General features: G+C 35.3%; 1 protein-coding gene across 8 annotated transcripts in view; it reads right to left on the bottom strand.

Annotated features, from left to right (window-relative positions):
* celsr3 (cadherin, EGF LAG seven-pass G-type receptor 3) overlaps positions 1-24,584 on the bottom strand; it is a 92,655-nt gene that overhangs the window by 3,608 nt on the left and 64,463 nt on the right. Inside the window, exons 19-35 of one of the 8 annotated variants that reach the window (XM_009304014.4) lie at positions 22,712-22,921; positions 22,432-22,615; positions 21,453-21,602; positions 19,178-19,358; positions 18,920-19,087; positions 17,084-17,210; positions 16,642-16,848; positions 11,885-12,059; positions 11,689-11,801; positions 11,489-11,568; positions 8,833-8,959; positions 8,605-8,724; positions 8,372-8,469; positions 6,419-6,540; positions 3,596-3,769; positions 3,248-3,436; positions 973-1,840 (exon numbers count right to left, since the gene is read on the bottom strand). In XM_009304014.4, coding sequence (XP_009302289.1) covers positions 973-1,840; positions 3,248-3,436; positions 3,596-3,769; positions 6,419-6,540; positions 8,372-8,469; positions 8,605-8,724; positions 8,833-8,959; positions 11,489-11,568; positions 11,689-11,801; positions 11,885-12,059; positions 16,642-16,848; positions 17,084-17,210; positions 18,920-19,087; positions 19,178-19,358; positions 21,453-21,602; positions 22,432-22,615; positions 22,712-22,921 — 3,293 coding nt within the window. The remainder of the gene's footprint in view (positions 1-972; positions 1,841-3,247; positions 3,437-3,595; positions 3,770-6,418; positions 6,541-8,371; positions 8,470-8,604; positions 8,725-8,832; positions 8,960-11,488; positions 11,569-11,688; positions 11,802-11,884; positions 12,060-16,641; positions 16,849-17,083; positions 17,211-18,919; positions 19,088-19,177; positions 19,359-21,452; positions 21,603-22,431; positions 22,616-22,711; positions 22,922-24,584) is intronic. The other 7 variants (XM_017357476.3, XM_009304016.4, XM_073910434.1 and 4 more) reach the window with 7 other exon arrangements.

Raw genomic sequence — 24,584 nt, 5'->3', positions numbered from 1 at the left:
CACAAAAAAAAATTAAAACACATTATTATTATTTGAAATAAATACATATTTTATTGGTTAAAGCTTTATCCTGTGTCACAATTTTATGTTAATAATAAATAAATTATTAATTGAATAAATTATTAATAAATAATTAAAAGATGAAAAGACCAAAATGATATTATCTGTCTATCTCTATCTACAGTATCTGTCCATCCATCCATCCATCCATGTGTCTGTCTGTTGACCTGTCTGTCTATCGGTCTATTCTAAGATGCAAATACCAAACCTCCATCCATCCATTCATCTATCCATCTATCCCAAAATGCTAATATCAAACCTCCATCCATCCATCCATCCATCAATCCATCCAACTATATCTACAGTATCCATCCATCCATTCATCCATCTGTCTGTCTGTCTGTCTGTCTGTCTGTCTGTCTATCCCAAGATGCTAATACCAAACCTCCATCCATCCATTCATCCATCCATCCCAAAATGCTAATATCAAACCTCTATCCATCAATCAATACATCCATCCAACTATCTGTCTACAGTATCCATCCATCCATCCATCCATCCATCCATCCATCCATCCATCCATCCATCTATCCATCTATCCATCTATCCATCTATCTATCTATCTATCTATCTATCCATCTATCTATCTATCTATCTATCTATCTATCTATCTATCTATCTATCTATCTATCTATCTATCTATCTATCTATCTATCTATCTATCCCAAAATGCTATTTATCTGTCTGTTCTTCCATCTGTCCATGCTAAACATGCTAAAATTACAACTGATTGCAATGGATTTTTGACATTGTAAATTTCCTTTTGTGTATCATATGAAAAACTCATTAAATTCTAATCTACGACATACAATTGCAGAACTACAGAATCAATCATCTTTGATGAGCACACAAAGATGACCGTCAATCAACAAGGAAGTGGACACTCAGTGACACAAAAGGGGCAGGACTTACTCAGAGTCAGGTGACACTTCGGAGACGCTCTGAGAGGTTGCAGAGAGAGGAGGAGGTGGGGAAGGGGAGGGGCCAGCGGGGTTAGGGGGCGGGGTTAACACAGAGGAGCTGAAGGAGGCGAGTATGGACGACAGGATATCCAGGTGTTCACTAGAGGGCGGTCGACTGGACGGGGCTCCGGGTGCAGCCGCAGATGATGACGGGTACCTACACGGGGGCGCAGAGTCTAGGCGTCCACGGCGAGAGGGCAGGGATTCGTGGGGCTCCTCTGTGATTGGTGGAGGGGGTGAGGAGGGCGGGTGTGGGTCAGGGTGTGAGAGCTGGCGGGGCGGCAGGGTCCTCAGCCACTCTCTGCAGGGCTGTGCTCCACCATTAGACTCCAGCTGCTCGCGGGACCGACTGCTCATCAGAGCCCCTCCAAGGTGCTCCCGAGAGGCCTGCTGCCTTGTTAGGGTGTTAAGCTGCGTTCTGGAACCGCTTAATGACCCCTCGGCCCCCATTAACCCTGCTAAACCTCCCCTGCCCACCAGGTCTTCTCTGGATGCGTGGATGCTGTGAACAGGACCCAGCCTCTCTCTGGACCCACCCAGGTGTTCTGCACCGAGCTCGCGCCGTCGGGGTAGCAGGTCCAGGTTGTCTCTAGACCGCTGTCGTCTTGCTAATGAATCCAGGTGTTCACGGGACGAGTATCGTGAAGCGGGTTGGGACAGTGAGCCAGTGCCAGAGTACATGCGACCGTAGGAGGCGGCTGGAACGCCTCGGTGGCCCAGTGTGGAGGTCCTATACCAGGACATCTCGCTGGGAGCACGACCCACAGCAGACAGACCCTGCAGAGCTGGAGGACAGCCCAGACGATTCTTCAGGATCCCTGATGAACAGATGAAGAGAACTTTATAGATAAATAAATACAATTCCAGCTGAAGGCATAAAGCTGATGACACTTTTAATTATTCATAAAATCTTAATTATTTATTGAATTTGTTTCTAAAAAGTTTTTAAAAATCTAATGAAAATATGAAATATATTTATGTGTAAATAAATTAAATATCCCCAATCTTGTAAAACACTGAAAGTTAGAAAAATCAAGGTTTAAATGTTTTATGCAAGTTTATGCTTAGAATGCTTATAAATGTTACTATGATTTCAAGATTAAGTGTTGCATGTAAAGGTAAAAACATGGCAACAGGATAGCACATTATAATAACAAAATAAAAATAGCTAACTAATGTCAGGAAAAAGGAAAAACAAAGGAATTTTTATACATATTTTTGTCTGTTTTTTTTATATTAAACAATTGTATTTGTATTGCTTAACGGTGATATTAACTGGTCTTCTCGAGTGTGATATGTTTAGCATACTATTGAAGAATTTTTGCAGAAGTAGATGAAGCTTGTCTGAAAATAACTTGAGCTCTGCAGCAATATTTCCTGTCAGCACAGAATTTGCAGTTGAGCTTTTTGACGTTGTGCAGAGAATTAGTAGAAAAAGAGGACGTGTGTACTGTATGGGTGCGGCCAGTGGTGGACTGGAGACTGATTGACAAGTGTCGAATTTCACTAAACTCCACCTGTTAATATCAGCTCCCTTTATAAGTTTAAGTCAGGAAATTAAATGTGTGCGCACTTCCTGAATTTAACTTTTGCAAATTTACTGAGAATACCAGAATTCTGTAAATCAAATTAGTTATTTGAATTCAGTAAATTGCTAATATGTTAAACCTTAAAGAAAAACCGCTCCTGACCTTTCTTATTGAACACGCATGCAATTGATTAAATGTTCCAAAAGCTAAATATGAATAACAACACCAATTGTGTGCTTTATCAGTTTTATTAGTTTTAGAAATAAAAACATCCTCTGTATCTATGCTTTTCGTTTTAGTACATCAAATGATTAATTAAGAGTTATTATAAATAATAATATAACTTGAAATTAAACAAAAAGGTTAATTTTTTTGTTATTTTTGACAGATTAAACAAAATAAATAAGGGAATTAAACAAATTAATAAGGGAATAGAATTCCTTTTAATACTTCCGTGTTCAAGGAAAACAAATATATAAATAGTTAATAAAACATCAATATTTTAGCTAATAATAACAACCCAGATAACAGTGGTATATTCTTGAGTATTTTTGCATGTTTATAAATAATAATATAATAATAAGTGAGCATTAAATGCCCGGCATATCAGGTTAAAAATGGGAAGACTAAGCAGTAAGCAAGCACAATTCAATTTTGACCAATATTAAATAGCATTTTATTTAAAGTGTGCCTCACCCTTGCGGTGTCTATGCGTGAGGCCGTTCTCATCTCCACTGGTCAATGCTGCGTCTGGCTGGTTGTTATTCGCAGCGTCCTTGTTGTAGTCGCCCCCGAGGCGCCGCTCTGAGCCCCATTTCTGCAGAGAGTGCGCCTCGCACCCTTCCAGCGCTGGCCAATAGGAGAGCAGGTCATTGCCATCCAGATCTGACACATAAACAGTTCCATACACTACTAGTTGGCCATCACTACCACAACTAACACCGAAGCTGAGTCTCTGCAGTCATGTGGCTTCAGCAATAACAATAATAATAATAATAAAAATAATAATATTAATAATACAGATAACTCCAGTAATATTAGTACCTTTTCCGCCGTTGTGAGTGGCTTCTGTAAGTAGCCGTTCTCCATGGCCGGTGCGTTTGAAGCGTCGCTGGATGCGTCCACGCAGACGAACATTGTCCTCACTTTCTGAGGATGGAATGGACAAACTCCTTTCCTCTTCCAGAGACAGGTCTGAATCTGAGTCCGAGTCCTCACCTGATAGACGGTGCAAGATGACAACTCACCATTCCTGAGATCTGTCTAATCAACACTGTACTTTTTCCAGTAACACATATTAAAAATTGAGCAGTTAAAGGGACAGTTCACCCAAAACTGAAAGTCTGCTGTTCCTTTATTTACTTTTTTCTACAGTTGAAGTATAGAACAAAAAGTTTTTAGCTGAAATTGTGGTCCTTAGTAATTCAGAAAATGCAAATCAATGGGTACTGTGACTTCTGGAATAAAAGAAACAAATTAAGGCATAGCAAAATGAACACACATGACTCTAGATGATGTATTTGCTGTAGGTCTTATAAAGCAAAACAACAGCAAAGTAAAAAAAACTGGACGTCATTTAAATTTATATCTAGCTGTAGGCTAAATTATCAGCCTTAATAATGAAATTTCAAATTTGTTTTAAATATGTGCGGTATAAAATTATTTGCATAACTCATTACCAATAATTAATTTCTCTTGTCTTTGATATGACAAGTAAAGACAGATAATACGTAATATTTTAGCGTATAATATTCATCTTAAAGTGCAATTTAAAGGGTAATTAAAATTGGGTAATTAAGTTAACTAGACAAGTTGGGTTAATTAGGCAAGTCACTGGACTACAGCCAATAATAATAAAGAAAACTTAAGGGAACTAAAAATATTGACTAAAAATCTTTGTAAACATTTTACAACTGTTTTTTTTTTCCAGTCAGATTAAATGAAATAAGACATTCTTCAGAGAAAAATAATATAATATTATCATTCATACATTTATTTATTCATTTTCTTGTCGGCTTTGTCCCTTTATTAATCTGGGGTCGCCACAGCGGAATGAACCGCCAACTTATCCAGCACGTTTTTACACCATGTCATTTCTACCGCAACACATCTCTGAGAAACATACACACACACATACACTACGGGCAATTTAGCCTACCCAATTTACCTGTACCGCATGTCTTTGGACTGTGAGGGAAACCGGAGCACCCGGAGGAAACCCGCGCGAACGCAGGGAGAATATGCAAGCTCCGCACAGAAACGCCAACTGAGCCGAGGTTCGAACCAGCGACTCAGCGACCGTCTTGCTGTGAGGCAACAGCACTACCCACTGCGCCACTGCTTCGCCCCAATATAATATTATACAATATATAACACTGTGAAAATGTAAAATATCTGAAAAAGAATTTCCTTTATTTAAACATCATTGTGGAACAGAAACTTGAGTTCTAGACTGTTGTGAACACACTCAGGTCAGTTTTTAATGTTCAACTAAACACTTTGAATGGCTCAAGGATAATTAAATTAAAATTGATCTTTTGGTGTAAATAGCAAATTCAGGGTGTCCGCAGGGTCTTAAAAAACATTTGCTAATGAACAGCTGATGATTAATTATAAGCTACTTTGGCATGCTGTCCCGGCAGAGAGCCCTGAGCTCATAAGATCCTCGAGCCTGGGGCTCCCACCCGTTGCAAGGCAAGGGGGAAGTTTGAGCTCAGGTAGAACTCGAGAACTCCACTGCTGTATTAACTAATGAACAGATAGTGATTGCTCTTAAGAGATAACTACTTACTAGGAGCATGTCTATAGTGCCGATTTGGATTAGTCAATTAACTTAAGTTGCATGTTTATGAACGGTGGGAGGAAACCGGGAAACCCGGGGGAAACATAAATGAGCACGGGGAGAAAGTGCAAGTGGTAAAGCCTGGGACCAGAAACATTCTTGCTGTGAGGCAACAGTGCTAAGCACTGGGCCACCGTGTCACCCATCTAGGAATAAGGAGGAGTGGGGGTGGAAGGGGGGATTCTTCGAAACGAAGATATCGGTGGTACGTAACCCAGGGCATTTGTAGTAGCTTAGGAGTCTGATTGGTGCATTGATAATTGGATAATGCAGATCCAGCCGCTAGCAATCATAAGCATGTGATCCTCTCGAAATTACTTTATAAATAAACATCACAAAGTTGATAAATCAATTATGAGAATATTAAGGCCCTTAAAAGGTATTTAAAAATCTTAATCACATTTTTATAAGGTCTTAAAAGTGTTGTCCAAAGTGTTTGACTCCAAAAAAGCATAAATATATTTATTTTCCTGCTAATATTAACAACGGAGTGCTCGATCCACATGTTTAGTTTGGGCCAGGGTGCGTCCGGCCAAGCTCCTAAATCTGGGTGATGTCACGTAATTTTCCGACAAAAGCAGGTAGTTGATGTGGCGCTCTCCACATGTAGCAAGACCATAGAGCGAAACAGATGGAAAAATGGAAAAATGTAAGTTTGCGTACTCCTGGCTCGGGAAAGACGAGTTTAAACAGTGGCTGAACCTGTTGCTAAAAACAACAGCATAATTTACTCTTTCAAGCTTTGTTTCTTCCGAGCTTATCTGAGTTCTGTTGCATGGTTGTGCTCCATTGATTTATTTAACTACAACCGTTTATTGACAACTGTTTATTAAGTTAAAGGTATGATATGGAGTAGAACCTGAAGTGGTGATGAGCTCTTAAAAAATTCTGAGCAGGTCTTTAAAAAGGTATTGAAATTACCTTTAGGATTCCTGCATATACCCTGAAATTATTAAAATAACAGCAAATGTTGATTTTTGTGTGAACTGTCACTGTAAGGTGTGTGTTTGTGTGTGAATACGTACATGCATGCAGGTTATTGTGTGTTAGTGTACCTCCGTTGCGGTGAAACATTGCCACGTCCAGGTCAGTGGCGCCTGTGTGAGCAAGAGTGTGTTCTAGAGTCTGCCGTGCCAAGAGATTCTCCCTGAGGGAACAGAAATAACGCATCAGCTTTCAAGACTTCAGCTTTTGTTACGCACAGAGCAAGATACATGGCTCAGACTAGATGTGCAATTTCTGTTGCGATCAATCCAATGAGCATTCAAGTAAGAAAGTCATAATTTTTATTTGGTAAGCCATAATTTTTACTTTTTAAGTCATAATTATGACTTTAGTAAGTTTAATTTTAACTATTTCATCACATGTGGATAGGGTCAGTAAGATGATTTTGAAAGAAATGTCTTCTGTTCTGCAAATCAGCATTTTCTGAATAAGAAATACAGTGATCTGTAATATTGTGAAATTAAATAACTATTTCTACCACTTTTATTTCAATACAATTTAATATGAAATTTATTTATAGCTGCATTTCATATGCTAATTTGGTGCTCAACAAATGTTATTATTCTTGTGAAAATTGTGATTTTAAATTTTTTGTACATTTTTAAATACATTTTTACATTTTTGTAAGATTACTATTAGGGGTGTACGGATCACAACCCACAGTTCGAAACGCTCGTAATCCGCAGATTATTAACTTTTTTTCATTCTTAAATTAATCCAACATTTATAACAATTGCTGAGAGATACTGTCCCGTGTCATTCAAATCACATGTATGGAAGCATTTTGGCTTCCCTGTAAAATATTATGATGACAGAAAAAATTGTGGTGGGATCTAAATGATTTCTTAGGTTAATAATTAATGGTGTTTTCTGTCACTGTTTGTTTAGTCTGCATTAATGCGTTGAGCGTAAAGCTTCACAATTAAACATTAAAAGATCGGCATCTCAATTTAAACCTGTGCAACATAAATAACAAATGATAATGATTTGCATACGTTTATTGATCCTTCTGAGTGATGTATTCAAATCTGCGATTGATCAAGAGGGATTCAGTTTTTACACTTTTTCATTTAATTACAAACAATTAGCACAGAAGTATTGGGAGAACCGTTTATAGTTCAGATATAAACACTGATGTTTATGGTAAAGATTAAAATGTTTAATTGAACTTGATGCTGGTGAATGTTGTAGCAATTACATTTTTTAACCAATGGGTGGTGACAAACAACTATCAAAATTTTGCCACTGAATAGGTTTTCAAAAATGTTGCTTCTATAATGAAAGATTTATGTATGAATTGTTGAATCATTATTTGAAAATGAATATGATATGTTGTACAAGATGTTAGATTTCTATATTCAGCATTATCAGCAACAGTGGCAAATTTTATTTTTCGTATTGAATATTTTCTTTTTTTCAGCAGGTTCTTTCTTGATTTGTATTTTTGTTAAAATGACAGGTTCTAAGTTCTGTTTGTTAAAACCAATAGTTTTGCAGTGATATTTTTGTATAAATGGTGAACAAATGACATTTGTCTCCTCCATTTTTTGCAGATCTGAAAAATGGTCCCATCTATGACTCAAAAACAGTAGTGTGATCCTAACCGTAGGATTTGTGATCCGTTACACCACTAATTTCTATTATTATCATCATCATCACTTTTTGGGTCAATTTAATGCATTCTTGCTGAATAAAGGTATTATATTATAAAAGTATTACGTTATAATTTATTTAAAAAAAAACTCATATGTATCACATGAACTAACAATGAAAATATTTTATTATATCTGTTTATGATTTGACACCAACTTATGAAATGATAAAAGTTGTACAAAATGTTCATAATTAACTCAAATTCATTAACTCATGTCAAAAGTAAATATTTATTTAAAGTATTACCTAATAGAATCCCTTGTATATCATAATTTCTGTATTTGTTTTAGGAAATAAATTAGTTTCCAGAGCTGACAGACCTGGCACTGCTGACTGAAGAGATGGTTGATGTTCCCAGTGTGATGCGGTGTAATCCGCTCTGCTCCAGCAGGGAGGCGCTGTTGTATGGGTTTTGGCCCTGAACACATACAATACAGCAGGTTACAAATCCACATGCTTATTTTCACTCCGTGAGCTCAAATACAGGTTTGTGCTAAAGATGTGCTTGTGTAACTGTGCGCAGGGGTTAATAAGTGTGTTTGTGTCCACTAACAGTAATCTGTGGAGGTCTGGGCGGTTCTTCACCGGGGCTTTTCTTGCCCAGACAGGCGAGTTTCCAGGCCTCCTGCACCTCTGAGTTCAGGACAGTAAAAACCAACAGCACAGCCAAACCCTGAGACAGATGATGAGGAGAATAACATTATGGGTTTACAGTGTTAAAAATGTTAGTATGTAGACACACGCACACACACACTCACACAACAAAGAGATCCAAACTTACTTGTATGCAGCAGAGGATAATGAACAAGTAGTGGAAGGCCAGGACACTGTTATTAACAGCCATCAGACCAAACAGCCAAACACACGTACTCAACAATAAGAGGAAGAAGGCACTGCGGATAGTAGAACTAACAGAGAGAAAGAGAGAAACATCATTTAAAAAAATGTATATAGAATATAGGGATGAAAACAAGTGTCACTTATGAATCCCTGATAGAAACACATATCTGTACAACAATACAGTTTTACCAACTAATACTAAAATTAATTATGTACATTGAAATGACATCATTTTTAATAGTTAGATACAATATAATGGTTGTTTTCCATAAATTAGAAAAAAAATTATTCCAAAAATGTCTAATAATGTTTCTTTCACATTTCGAATAAGAAACATTGTTTTTCTGAAAATGACAACTGGGGTCCGTTCTTCGTACATGGATTACTCAATTAGCTGGATTTGGTTATTGACGATTTGACAAGATCCAGGGTCACAAGAATGCCATAGCAATAGGTCTGGTAGCTCAAACCTGCTGGGGAGCAGGCTTATTTTATATAAACAGGATTAGATTTGGTCTTTTTAAGCAAATGTAATACTGACAATATGAATCATGCTGATTTTTTTTTTTACAGTAGTAGTTTTTTACACTTGGGAGAATAGTAAAATAGTTAAAAAATACATATATAGTTTCGGTTTAACTTTAAAGTAAAAATAAATAAATAAATAAAATAAAACTTACGCAATCTGCACTCCAAAATAAAAGTACAAGAGCTGTCACGAGAGTGTTCTCTCCACAACGGGTTCAGAGAGAATATTTATTATATGGACTTTTTAGATGCAAATGCATATTGTTTTAAGGTAACAGCTTTAGTACAATTTGTGTATGATAATAGACATGCACAATATTTAACTTTTTTTTTAAAGGAATAATAATTTATGCAATCATGCACATGTTTTGACAGCTAATATGCCAGTGATTTGATGCTTCAGAAAAGTTGCAGACACCTTTACCTATATCAAAAATGCTTTTTTGATGCTTAATTCATTTAAACAGCTAGTTCTTCCTTACGCTGATTAAGAAACTTGAATAGGCCTACTATAATTAAGAAAATTAACTCGAAAAGTAAAACTAAATAAATTGCTAAAAACTCTTGACACATGAGAGTGTAACGCCTGCAACAAATGTGGAAAGTTATTGCGCATCATATTTAACAAACAGTTTACAACCAATTTTACGTAATTTGCATGAATAATTGAATATTAATCAGATGATGTCATTACGCTGCTGTGCTGTCAGCCAATCGTTGCATTGCTGATAATGATTTTGAGGATTGAGATCTGTCCTTCACAACACACGGAGCGATCTCAGATCAGTTTATCCAGACATTTTAATCTGATTTGCAAACTTGTTTGAAGAACCAAATAAGCCAGAGATCAGTTATCAAGATTAAAAGATCCAGGATTAGCAAAATCATCTTAGATCATTTAACTGAGGTACAAAGAATGAACCCCTGGTCAAAATAACCAATGTTTTCATTTGTTTGGTTGAAAATCAAGGTTATTCCGTCAAATATTGATTTCCCAACTCTTCTGAAGTTAAAATGTTGGTATTGCGTTGTCCAAAAATGAGTGTAAAGTCAGACAAAATGAGAAATGTCTTTAAAAATAAGTTATTTTTCTATGAAATTATGTTAGATAAAACTGATTTGAGAATAAAAAGATCTGATTTACTCATCAAAAATACTGCAAAAAAAAAAATAATAAATTGAATATCGTGGAACTTAACAACAGCATAAATAATTGACAACCATAGTAGTCTTTTTAATTTCCTTTATGCAAGAACTTGTATTTTGTTTATCATTAATAATAATATGGAAATTTCAAACCACATATGTTTAAATTTGGTAGAAGTCATTAGTAATTTACAGAATTAAACTAATAAAACACATTTATTCACAGTTTGAGCACAATGAATCTTGGCATTGTTATCCTGGAATATGGCCATAGGATACAAAATTGATGGCTGTTTAAGAAATAAAAAGCTGTACACTGTATCAGTTTTTAGAAGATTTGTTGGCAAACCTTAGAGCAAACCAATAAATAAAGATGCAAACATTGACTCTTAAATATTTCCACACTTAAATCCAAACAGAGGCGTTTCTATGGCCAGTCAGTCTATAAAATCTTGTGTTTTGATTTGCTTGGCTGAAGCATGAAGCAGAAAAATGTTGCTTCCTCTTAAACTGAATGATTAAAGGGATTTTTCACCTAAAGATTAAAATTCTGTCATCATGTCTCCTCATTAACTGATTTCAGTCGAACACAAAATAAAGAATGATTGAAAAAAACAGCCACTGACTTCCATAGTATTTTTTTTTTTGTTCCCACTATGGATGTTAACAGCTGCTGGTGTCTCTATATTTTGTTTTAAAGAAACACAGGAAGAGTTTAAAAGTGGAAGAGGAGAAATGATGGCAGAATTTTCATTTTAAGGTGAATAATCCCTTTAATTATTATGTTTTGTATTCGGTAGAAGAAAGAAATGTATAAAATTTTAAAACCACTTAAGTGTGAGTAAATGATAAGTAAATATTCATATTTGGGTGAACTATTCATTTAATATTGATGATGATATGGTTTATGATGTTGTACTTACATGACGGGCAGCTTCTTGATCTCCTTCTGAGTGGGATTACACGTCATACGCAAAACCATTAAAAACATCCCACCATTCATCTGTAAAACACAAAACATCATCATTAATTCAAAACCACATCCATCCAAAACACAAAGAGTGAATCACAAAGACACTTAAAGCTTAAAAACAACACATAAACACTCATAGAAGGCCAGTACCAGTATGACGACGCTAACTGGTCCCGCAAAACTCCACATGAGCTTATCGTACATGGATATCCAGCAGAAATCTGGGTTACCGTAGCCCTCTGGATCCAACCCGACTGCTAGCCCTTCAACACACACACATATTATTGAGCACATAAGTGTGAAAGCCTAAATATCTGTTTTTAGTGTGCAATGTGAGAGAAAGTACCAGTAATAATGGCAGGAACTCCCCAGCCAATAGCATAGTAGAATCTCATGGCCCCATAGTTGATGTTTCGTGCTTCTGTTTGCATGCGGTAAATATGCAGAGCTTCCACAAACAGCCACGCGAACGCCGACATGAAGAAGTAATGGAGCAAAATGGCAACCACTGTGCACAGGAACTGCATCAAATCCGAGAAAACAATCAGAAAATTAGAAAAAAGAGAACAAATAACAATAAAAACATACATTGGGGAAAATAAGTATTAAACACGTCAACATTTCTCTCAGAAAATATATTTCTAAAGGTGCCGTTGACTTGAAATTTTCACTGGATGATGGTAACAACCAAAGAAATCCATATATGCAAAGAAAACAAATCAAATTAGTTTACAAATGAAGTTATGTGTAATAAAATTAAATGACACAGGAAAATGTATTGAACACATGAAGAAAGGGAGGCGTAGAAAGTCATGGAAAGCCCAGACAGCAACTGAAATCTCTCAGTAGTTATTCAGCAACCCTCTGCCCTTCCTTATTGTAAATGATTATTAGCTGCTTTAGTCCAACATCTACATTATCAGAATGACACCATGGTGGACATTTCAGCAAGACAATGATCCAAAACACAGCCAGGGAAACTCTCAAATGCTTTCAAAGAAATATAATCAAGCTATAGAATGGCTTAGTTAATCACACTGACTTGATTTTTTTTATTATTTTACATTTTTTATGTTTGTATTGTTTAGTTTTTACATGGCCTGGGGCTTCAGAATGTTTTTTTTATGTTAAGTCATTATTTTCATTTTTTAAGTTTCGCAAAAAAGGAAACAAATCTCAAATGCAATTTGGGTCTGCCAGTATAGGAGCCAATCATCGATCACTATATGGCCAATAAATCCCGCCTTCTAGTACAGGAGCCAATCATCGATCTCTATAAACTGACGATACTCCAGGGGAGGGGCTCAGACCAGACGTCAGTTTCTGCATTTTTTGTGGGATATGAATGTTTAGAACTGAAACTATAGGGACAGCTGTTGTTTAAGTTTATTGGTGATTCCTAATATAAAATGCAATGGTTAGCTTTCCCCATTTAGACAGAATGCCCATGTGTAACCACGCTGGTCATACACCACCCAACCCGCTCAGGGCTGGTATCAAACTGGCGACCTTGCGCATGGAAGTCGGTTGCACTACCAAGGAGGCTAAAGACCATGGCCTCTAGTGTTTGTCGCTAGAGCACGTTTAGAGGTCAGAGGAGTGAGGTTTACCTGCTCAGCACTTACAGAGCATACTGTCAGAAAGGTGTTTCAAAGATGGCTGGTGAGTGACTTGCCTTAAAGTGAAATTGGTGTAATGTTCACTATGTCAAAGTTTATTTAGCAGATAAGTTTTCATCTCCTATTATTTGCATTAACCATTTTTCACACAAGTCCAAAACCACCGCAAAGGAGCATAAAACATTTTTCTGATTTTTTTATTTAAATTTTAGCATTTCCTTTGCTTTATTTTAAAATGCACATTAGCATAGGGTGATGAATACCCAGCTCTTACTGTCTAATTATCCATCGAAGTAATGAGTAATATTAATTAACATAATTATTATAGGCCTAGGAATAAATTTGGTTTTGCTAAATGTAACCATGCATGCTTTTACACAATTTGTTTATTATACTAAGCATACTATAAAAGTATGTGATGCAAAATATTAATTATTCCTAGCTTATCCAAACTTGGTTCAGCAAAACGTTTAATTGCCTCTCTCACGTTAAAAATGTATTTGATTAAATGTATTTAATTTGATTGTGAACAGCAATTCTTTTGACAGCTCTGCAGTGTAAAAAGCAAATCATGCAAAATAGATGAAATGCATGTTTATGTAAAAGCATGTATCCACACAGCAGCTATTGCTAGAGTGGAGAGGCAGTGATAGAGCCAATTCGGTGGATGGAGATGATTGGGAGGCCATGATTGGTAAGAAGTGCCATAGGATTTTTAATGACCACAGGGAGTCAGGACCTCGGTTTAACATCTCATCCAAAAGACAACGCTCACTGACAATATAGTGTCCCTTTCATTTTACTGGGGCATTAGGACTCACACAGACCACAGGATGAGCGCCCCCTGCAGACCTCACTAACACCACTTCCAACAGCAAACGAGTTTTCCCATGTGGTCTCCCATCAAGGTACTGACCAGGCTCAGCCACGCTAAGCTACAGTAACCAGTCTTGCGCTGCAGGGTGATATGGCTGGATTAAAAGGGTTTTTCTTACTTAAGCGCAAATCAAATCACTACAAATGTTCTTACTTTTTTAAATTAAGGGATAAAAAATGGGTTTTCCTGAAAAATGGGGAGAATTTAACTAATAGTTGAAACAGCAATAAATTATACCTACTGAGCTGCAGCTATAGCCATTATGGCTGGCATATGTGTTCTACCTTAAGCTTTGCGTACACCTGGTTTTAGGATATGTTTTATTTCTTCTAAGATGAAGGATGATGCTAAATACAGGCTTAGACAGGGTTAAAATGCTTTAAGCTTGTCCGGTAACACTTCATTTTGATGGTCCATTAGAGTATTAGTAGACTGTCTGCTTAATATCTGTTGATACTGCTCCTGCAACAGACATTTAACTGACTATAAGAAACTTTGCAAGTACATGTCAACTTATACTAACCCTAACCCCAACCTAACAGTCTAATAATATTATAATCAAAATTAGTTGGCATGTAGATGCAATGTGACTTAAATTCAACAAACAGACCATCAAAATAAAGTGTGACTGCTTGTGCACTTGTGACCACTTCCAGGAATAAACAAAACACACATTGCGTTTGTAGTTTAAACACTCAAATATTTAAATTTAGCCACTCATATCCTTTTTATACTGTATGTTGCTTTCCTGCTGGATCGTAAGTGGCATAACAAGTTTGTTCATTCAATAGTACTCATGTGTCACACTGAACACTCCAAAAAAAAATTTATGTAAAGTGTAACAAAATAAGATATATGTCCCAAAATCTAAACACAATTGGTCACAAGAGATGCATTTGACCACCAGGTGAATGCTCTCTGCTGTTCAGGTCCTTAAAATGTGAATCTAGTGTCTAAAATCAATACGCGCATACCAAGTAAGCATCTGAGAGTGTAGATGAATTATGAATGAACACATACTCTATCACACCCACACCCCAGCACAGTTGAAACTAATGAAGCCAGGCTTTTAGTGTGAGTGGTTTGCACTCCAGAGAATATTGTCTGTTAAAAAAATGGTGTTAACCTGCTTTAGAATGTGTCTGTCTGAGGACGAGAGAGAGACTCGAAGAGAGCGTCGGTGTCAGGAGAAGTGTTTAATAATGTCTGGTTCCTAAATCGCTGTGTGGTGTGAGTGGTTTCCTACCATGTTGTGCTAATGGTTGTAATGTCAGTTTCAGAATGACAAATCATTTTCGAGCTGTCTAGCGTTTTATCCTGCCGATCAGCTCACTTTCTGCTTGACTATTTATGATCTTTAATACCTGCTGTTAGACTGGGCTCTTTAAAAGCTTGCATATGTACTGAAAGTGGACACCAAACATCTAAGACCATGCTTACAATCTGCTATTTTTCATTCAGTCAACCAGTACACCATAAACATGATTTAGAACTGATATGTTTTGTACAAAATTGTTTAGTGATATATGTTAAATTTGATGTCTTAATTAAAATTGTTTAATGAACATCTCTCTATCCATCCATCCATCCTTTCATCTATCCACCCATCCGTCAGTCCGTCCATCCATCCATCCATCCATCCATCCATCCATCCATCCATCCATCCATCCATCCATCCATCCATCCATCTTACAACTTAGATCTATCTATCTATCTATCTATCTATCTATCTATCTATCTATCTATCTATCTATCTATCTATCTATCTATCTATCTATCTATCTATCTATCTATCTATCTATCTATCTATCTATCTACACAGCTTCTATAGTATCTTTCTATCCACCCATCCACAGACCCACCCATCTGTCCACCCACCGTCTACCCATCCATCCATCCATCCATCCATCCATCCATCCATCATCCATCCATCCATCCATCCATCCATCCATCCATCCATCCATCCATCCATCCAAATCAAATCAATTCAATTCACTTCAATTCAATTCAATTCATCTATATTTCTAGTGCTTTTATAATGTAGATTGTGTCTATGCATCCATCCATCCATCCATAGCATCTATCGATCTATCATTTTCTAAATTAATGTTAACATGTTTTTAAAATTGTATGTAGGAATATTATCATTTGAACATTTATTTGCAGAAAATGCAAACTGAAAACTGAAAAAACAATGTCCTGATAAATGTGTAAAATCTGGTGATTTGATGCTTAGTGGCAAAATATGAAGGTAAAAATGAGAATAATTTTTTTAGGGCTGCACTGAACTACACTGGGCTTTAAAATGTTTATTTTTGCCTGACAAGTTTGTTTGGTACATAAACCATTATTAAACTGAATGGCATAATTAGGTTTTGTGGATAAAGTATATTATATAAATAGTTTAATGCACATTTATTTAAAATTCACAAATTTACTCATTATATTCAAAACTACTTATCTAAAAATACAGGTTGAGTAGACTACACAGACAATGTTAGGTTAAGTTATAATCTTTTTTCTTTTTGAGCTCACACAAACTCTCTTTGTCTGTCTCAGTAACCCGCATTCAGATTCAGAACCACACTCTCATGTCTCTAATCTGACCTGTTGCTCCGTCTGGTTGATGCCCAGCAGGTATGTGAGATGGGAGAGCAGTGTAGCAGCCGCCATGTTGGAGTGGATGCTGCGCGTGTTGGATTTCAGTCCCCGCAGACACGACAAAACCAACACGGTCAGCAACAGAGCCGCCATTGACACCGAGAGCGAGGAGTATGTTACTATCGCCAGGGTCTCCAGGTCACCCTCTAACTGCTGCTCAGCAAAAACACAGAAAAGAAGTTATGAAGGTTGATTAGTGCTGAAGGAGAGATTCGCTATTGAACATCCTGCTGCTATGCAGTATTGTTTTCTTCAAATATGAGGAAAATGTGAACGTGTTTTTGTATGCTGTTCACTAATGTGGCCTTGATTTGTCTTTGTCAAGTGCGTGCGTGTGCGTGTATGTGGGTGTCTGCTCTGTGAATGTATGTATATGTAAAGAGTTTACCTCTCTTTGTGAGCTGTCCATGAGGACTCCAAATGTGCCCAGTCTGTGGCACTGACAGCGAACATGTGACGTGTTCCTGTACAACACACTGCAGTCCCTCACTGTCCAGCAGCCTCCTCCTGAAACACTAAACACACAATCACTATTTAATATACATTATTTTTTATGATTTAATGATTCCACCCACTAAAAATGTAAAATGACTCTAAACATCTCTAACGACATCAATCTGCCATCTGTTTTTATAAAAGCCGCACAATAGGGCAAGGCTAGGAATGTTTATTTCTATAACACATTTCATACACAGTGGTAATTCAAAGTGCTTTATATAAACAGGAATAAAAGAGACATAAGAAAACAAATACTAAAAGTGATTAAAAACAGATAAAACAGATCAAAATGTGTTAAAATGGGTTATAAAAAGAATGAAAAAGAGAAGAAAGATGTAATAGTACAACCTGTCGGACGTAGCACAGTCCTCATTTAGTAAAGGCACAGCTAAACAGATGTGTTTTCAGTCTTTATATATATATATATATATATATATATATATATATATATATATATATATATATATGTATGTATGTATGTATTGCCAATTTATTGTTTAATCAAAAAGAGCAAAACATGAATTCTTTTAAACATAAATAGTATAACAAATATTATAATTATTAAAAAAGCACTAAATAAAATGTAACTATTTAATTATTTTATATATATATATATATATATATATATATATATATATATATATATATATATATTAACAACTTATATATTATTTACAATTTATAACTCATCATCATATATTTTTATTTAATGTCCTTGCAAAAGCAGTTCGTTAAAAATAAATACAAAAAAAAAAGAAAAATCTAAAAGATAAATTGATAACATTTTTAATGTTAATATATGAAAAAAAAAAACTTTCCTGGAATTTACCTGTAACTAATGATTTTTATCAGAGAATTTGGGAAAAAATATTAAAAACACAAAAACATTCAGCAGATTTAGAAACTATTTTTAAAACTAATAATAATCATTTTAATTAATAATAATAATAATAATAATAATAATAATAATAATAATATAAATTATAATACAAATAAATAATAATACAAATATAATACATAATAATAATTAAAATAATTATTAAATAATAATAATAATAATAATAATAATAATAATAATAATAACAATAACCAAAATGGTTATAATTCCAATCTTTTATCCTGTAGAAGTGGTGTGGGTAGATCGCATGGCATAAAAATATAGACGTCAGCCTATCATCTATCCTTACTTAAATTTGCCGCTTGATTGTCACACAGTGCAGCCAGTCCGATATCTGACCTTTTCTGATGCATGGGTAACCACGCATGCATGTTAAACTGCTCAAACTACGCTAATATTGCAGTCTGCAAAACTATAGCAGTTATAGTTTTGCAGCACTAGGCATAATTCAGTCCAAATATCAATCCACCATGACTGATGACCATTTGGTGGTGTGCTTGAAGCTGGCTATCAGTTCGGACTATGCTTCCCTGGCTAGTAAGGTAATGACAAAAATATGTGGGCTACAGCATAATATGGGTTTATACAGTTGTGCTAGGTACATCAATATATATATATATATTGTTCAAATACAGAATTCTCAATAAGTTTATAAATAAATATATGTTTTGCATTTTTTAGGGAGATCATTTTAGACTTGATCATTTTATTAGTAGCTCGCATGCTGAAAGTGTGGGCACCCCTCCTGCAGTGTTATGCAAAAATGATTTGATCAAATGTTGATGCTTCATTAGTGGTTTTCCTTGTCCCTTGTAAATAAAGACTTACATGCTGCTGTGATTCCACTGCACACACAGTGGTTTGCTGCGGTTGCTGGTCTCCAAAAGACGAAACTCCAGCAGCACCGGAGACTCCAAAAAACCCTCCACGAAGGTCTGGTTGTTATACACAGAAATGCTCACAACAGGCGAGTTCAACACAGGGTGTCTGGGTAACCTGCAGGAAAGAGCACAAACAAACATTACAGTTACAGTCAACCTAATAACACCTACGTGCTGTTTATCTGCAGTTAAGACACTTGCTGACCTGACGCCACGGCGATCTGTGTGGTATTTGGGGGGAAGAGCGGCTCCCAGGCTTCGATAGATGAGAATAATGACAATGGAAACAGGAGCCTCCTGAAGAGATAAAGAACGTCTGGCTGCCGTTGCTTCTAGCGTCTGATTGGCCAGCAGATTGACCGGGCCAGCAGGAGATGGAGCTGAAACTGAACACACAAATGCATTGCTCAGTTTTTTTAAGGCTTTGTTCATGCCAAAATTAAATTTCTGTCCTTTCAGTTTCAAACTCAAACATGGCTTCTGCGCACAATGCTTACAGCATTTAAAGCTTAGCATGCTTGCTTGATGAGTGAGAACCAATGAAGTTCATTTTTGCTTTTCATGTGGCATGTTTGAGCTTCAACAAGAAGGGGTTCTACTGTAGCATATAAATCTGAGTTTCTGTTCACTAATCAATGTTTATGTGCAACAAAATTGCATAAAATAAGTCTTAGAGTGAGGTAAGCTATAGAGTGTCTTTGTAAGACTTGAATTGAACCACTTGATTTGAACAAATACAATCTCTTGATTTTTGAAGCATTCAAGTTAAGTAAACAGACTTTCAGTGGACGAACATTGGACAGTAAGCTTTCAGATTTGATTAAAAATAACTTTATATAAATTCTTAAAATGAACAAAAGTCTCACGGGTTTGGAACATCATGAGGGGTGAGTAAATGGTGACAACATTTTCATTTTAGGGTGAATGAACTCTAAGCTTTTGATGACACTTATTTAGTTAGTTTATACTGCTTTTTTAATATGCGTATCCATTATATATGCATATCCACACATAAACAGAGTTAGTACAGCAATAATTAGGGCCATGTGATATTGGAAAAATCTGACCTTTTTTTTTTTTTTTTTTTGCGATATATATTGCGATATAAATATAATTTCATCAGATGATTTGAATAGCTCTATTTGGAAAGATTTCATTAATTTAGATCGACTGGAATAATCAAGTCTTTTTCTATGCAGTGCATCTGCATAAATTATAATAAATTACAAGCAAAAATGAATAAATAAACAGTGTTTTTCTGGGGAGTCTAACAGTACTCAAATTCATTCTTTCGGCTTAATCCCTGATTCATCAGCCTTCGCCACAGTGGAATGAACTATTGAAGTACAGAAATTGAACAATCAAATGTAAAATAACATGGTCGTCATTGTATAAATAATCAAAAAAATAATAACATCTTTATCTTTTAATCTTTAATAAATACAGATACACACATTGCAATATTGATGTTCAAACGATACATTGTTTAGCCCTAGTAATAGTACACAACATACAAACTGTATCCCATAGTCCCATATCTTCAGTGTCATATAAATACTTACTGTATATTAAAATATTTTTATTATTATTTGTAGAGTTAAAACAGTCAACAATGCACATATTGCACAAAAAAAAAAAACATTTAGAATCTAGAGATATTAATTTATTCATTTTCTTATCGGCTTAGTCGCTTTATTAATCTCGGGTCGCCACAGCGGAATGAACCACCAACTTATCAAGCCCGTTTTCACGCAGTGGATGCCCTTCCAGCCACAACCCATCAGTGGGAAAAATCTAGAGATACATAATTTATAATTTTTGTTTACTTTATTTTGCACTGATTTAAATGTCTCTTTGTGTTGATATGTACAGTTAGTATATATGCATCCTGAGCTTCTGTAAACCACAAACAATTCCCTTGTGTGTTTGTGTACACTAGGTGAATAAATCTCATTCTGATCCTGACCATACTTTACAGCTTAAAGTGACAAAACGAAACAAAAAATCTCTCATATAATAATAACACTTCAGTATGGGAGCCAATTCTAACTTTAGATATATGCATATTAGCTTGCATATTGTCTGTTTATTAGTAATTATTTTACTTGACCATTTTCTACATCCCCTAATCCTTTACCATATCTTAGCTTAACTTAACAACTACATTAACCATAAACAAGCAGCAAATTAGGGGTTTTATGCAAAAGTCATGGATAATAATTAGCATATGCTTTCCGTTGTAAAGTGTTATGCATAATTTATAAGTGTACTGTCTGCTTTAAGTAAAATTACAAAGGTCATTGTTATTTTAAGCAGTCGTAAAATAGCATGATGTGGTTATAAGACGATATTGTAATGTTGTTTATAAGAGACTATGCATGCAATATAATATTTTACTAAGAATTATATATACAGGCTTCATAGAAAGTGTTACTATGCTTTGTTGGAGAACTTTAATAACTTGTGCGTGTGTGACTTACAGACATTGCGTTGTGGCACTAGTGCAGCAGGGGGCAGCACAACATGAGTGTGAGCATCCCAGAGCGCTTGACCCCTGAACAGAGGACTGTGATACCGTGGAAAGCGGCGCCGCACGTGTGTGTGGTTGTCAACACGATCCAGAGTCATGACTGTAACAAACAAACAAACACAGGCATTTCTTTAATAGATGGTGTCTCTGTAGTGCTGCAGTTTTTCTGCTGATGCATTGCAGGTATTGGTCTCACATTGATCTTTCTCATCTTTCTCACACTGGACCTGACTGAATATTTTTAATATTTAATTTTTATAACCATGAGCTCACTAAGACTTGCTTTCCTCCAGAGTTTATACTTTGAAAAAAAACTAATGCTTTAAATATGTTGCCAGGTGTAGCATAACAAAGGCCCAGATTTATTATAAGTGTTGCGATTGGGATTGTGTTGAATTATACTGTATTGTGATTTTATGACTTCATTATTTATTAAATACTTAATAGAATTATGATGAATTATTATTATGATATAATAAAATACATGTTGATTTGTTGACTTATTTACATAGGATGAAAAAATTAATACATTTTGAATAATAATATAATATAATATAATATAATATAATATAATATAATATAATATAATTATTATTATTTAATAATAATTATTATCATTAATAATATAAATAGGATCAATAATAACAATAATAATAATAATAATAATAATGATAACAATAATGATAACAATAATATGATATTTAATTCTTAATATAATTATCAATATAATTAAAAGTGTTTAATTTCAAGAGGCTGCTTGAATTCATTTCCAACAGACCTGACCCTTATTTTATTCCATCAGAACTAATTGAAACAACCTAACAGACACTTCTGATCTGTTTAATGTATCCTTCCTAAATGACAGAATATCTTATTGACCAGATTTCTGAATTGAAGTGCATGTGTGCTTGTGGTTTACTGATGCTGACCAATGTTTGGAGCGACGAGAGCCACAGGATTGAGGTAGGTCTGCTTCATGTTTTGTGCGAGTATGCGGGTGTACTGCTCCAATAGGTCCGCCAAACCAGCCGCTCCGCTCTGCCCTGAACTCTGAGCTCTCCACAACGAAGCGCTCGCCGGACCCAACAAAACACTACAGCCTCGTAACACATTCTGCACACAGAGACGCCACACAATTAATCAACAGACTCAATCAAATCTGAATCTCAAATGCTCAGCTCTTCGTGGCGTCCCCAAGGTAAAGCGCACCTCATTGAAATGTGCATCCTGAGTGGCCGTCAAGCCGAAGCCCGACTGGAGGCTCTCGAAGGTCAGCAGGCGTGACAGAAGCCGCTCGGCGATCTGAAGGTCATTGCCATACAGGCGGCTCGTGGCCTCTGTGACGTCCCGGAGCTGATGGGCCAGTTTCTTCTCAATGATGGTGTTAAGTTCGGTCTCGTTTCGCTCTAAGGATTCCAACTACACACACACATACACATACACAAACATAGAAAAAAAGGGTTGTGTAAGCAGCTCCAATACTGTCTGCATGATTGTTATATACAGTTGAAGTCATAATTATTAGCCCTCTTGTGAATCTTTTTTCTTTATCAAATATTTGCTGTTAAACATGGCAAGGAATTTTTTTAGGCAAGGCAAGGCAAGGCAAGGCAAGGCAAGGCAAGGCAAGGCAAGGCAAGTTTATATAGCACATTTCATACACAATGGCAATTCAAAGTGCTTTACATAAAGAAGAATAAAAGAAACAAGTAAAATAAAAATAAAAACAAATAATAAAAATGCATAAAAACAAAACAAAACATAAAAACAGGTAAAATGTGATATAAAGAATGAAGAAGAAGAGAAAAACATGATAGTGCAATCTGTCGGACGCAGCACAGTGCTCATTCAGTAAAGGCACAGCTAAACAGATGTGTTTTCAGTCTTGATTTTACAGTATTTCCTATATTTTTTTCTTTTGGAGAAAGACTTATTTTTTTATTTTGGCTAGAATAAAATCTGTTTTTTTTTAATTTTAGGTCATTATTATTAGCCTCCTTAAGCAAATTTTTTTTCAGATTGTCTACAGAACAAACCATTCTTATTTAATGAATTGTATAATTAACCTAACCTGCCTAATTAATCTAGTTAAGCCTTTAATTTAAACTGAATACTAGTATCTTGAATAATATCTAGTAAAATAGTTTCATCATGGCAAAGATAAAAAAAATCAGTTACAGAAGTTAATTATTAAAACTTTTATGTTTATAAATGCGTTGAAAAAATCATTAAACAGAAACTGGGGAAAAATATTCAGGAGGGTTAATAATTCTGACTCCAACTATATATGCTGTGTTTAAATGACTTAAAATTTAAACTATTCTTGAAAATGTAAGGTTAAGCTTGAACTGCAATAGTTAAAACAATATTCTTTTTGTCCAAATTAAGCTATTAAGATGAAAATATTCAATGTATTTAGTTCATTTACGATAGTCATTCTGTCTGTAGCAACAACTTGCTGGTTTAATTTCATGTGGATTAATGTCTTTAAGTAAACATAATTGTTCCTAGTGTTGCAATTAATTCTCAAAGAGCAAATACTAATTTTTTTTATAACCGAGAGACTGCAGGTTTCTGCAGGTTTTGCAAAGTTAAATTTAAGAATTAAGAAGAAGGCCATTATGAATGAAATTTCAGACTTATACAGGGCTAAACACTAAGGTTTTTTTTTTCTAATGGCCCAGTTGGTCCAGCAGAAAAGATCAAAAAATCAAAAAATTCTTATTAGTTATTTCTTAGCCATACATTTTCAGTAATGTAGTAAACAAGCACAATTGTAAATAATAAATAATTATAAATACCATTTTTTTAACATAAATTTTCTATTAAAAACATATATACTCTGTAAATACTTTTAAACAAATGCTATTGTAAAGAAGATAATTAAACAATGGATAAAAAAAGATTTAAGTAGAGTTTTATTAATTTTTTTAGATGGATTGTTGGTGATTGGATTGGTGTTGACACAATTGGTCACCTTTACAGGGACATAGGATAACTAAGACTTTTTCAAAATAATTTAATACGTACAAGACAATTTTTCCATGAATTTGAGACATTTAAAGACCTAAAATTTAGTTTT

Source organism: Danio rerio, chromosome 8, assembly GCF_049306965.1.
Source record: "Danio rerio strain Tuebingen ecotype United States chromosome 8, GRCz12tu, whole genome shotgun sequence".
In the NCBI taxonomy this organism is placed as follows: domain Eukaryota; kingdom Metazoa; phylum Chordata; class Actinopteri; order Cypriniformes; family Danionidae; genus Danio; species Danio rerio.
The sequence above is the reverse complement of the archived record's forward strand: the minus strand, read 5'-3'. Positions and strand labels throughout refer to the sequence as shown.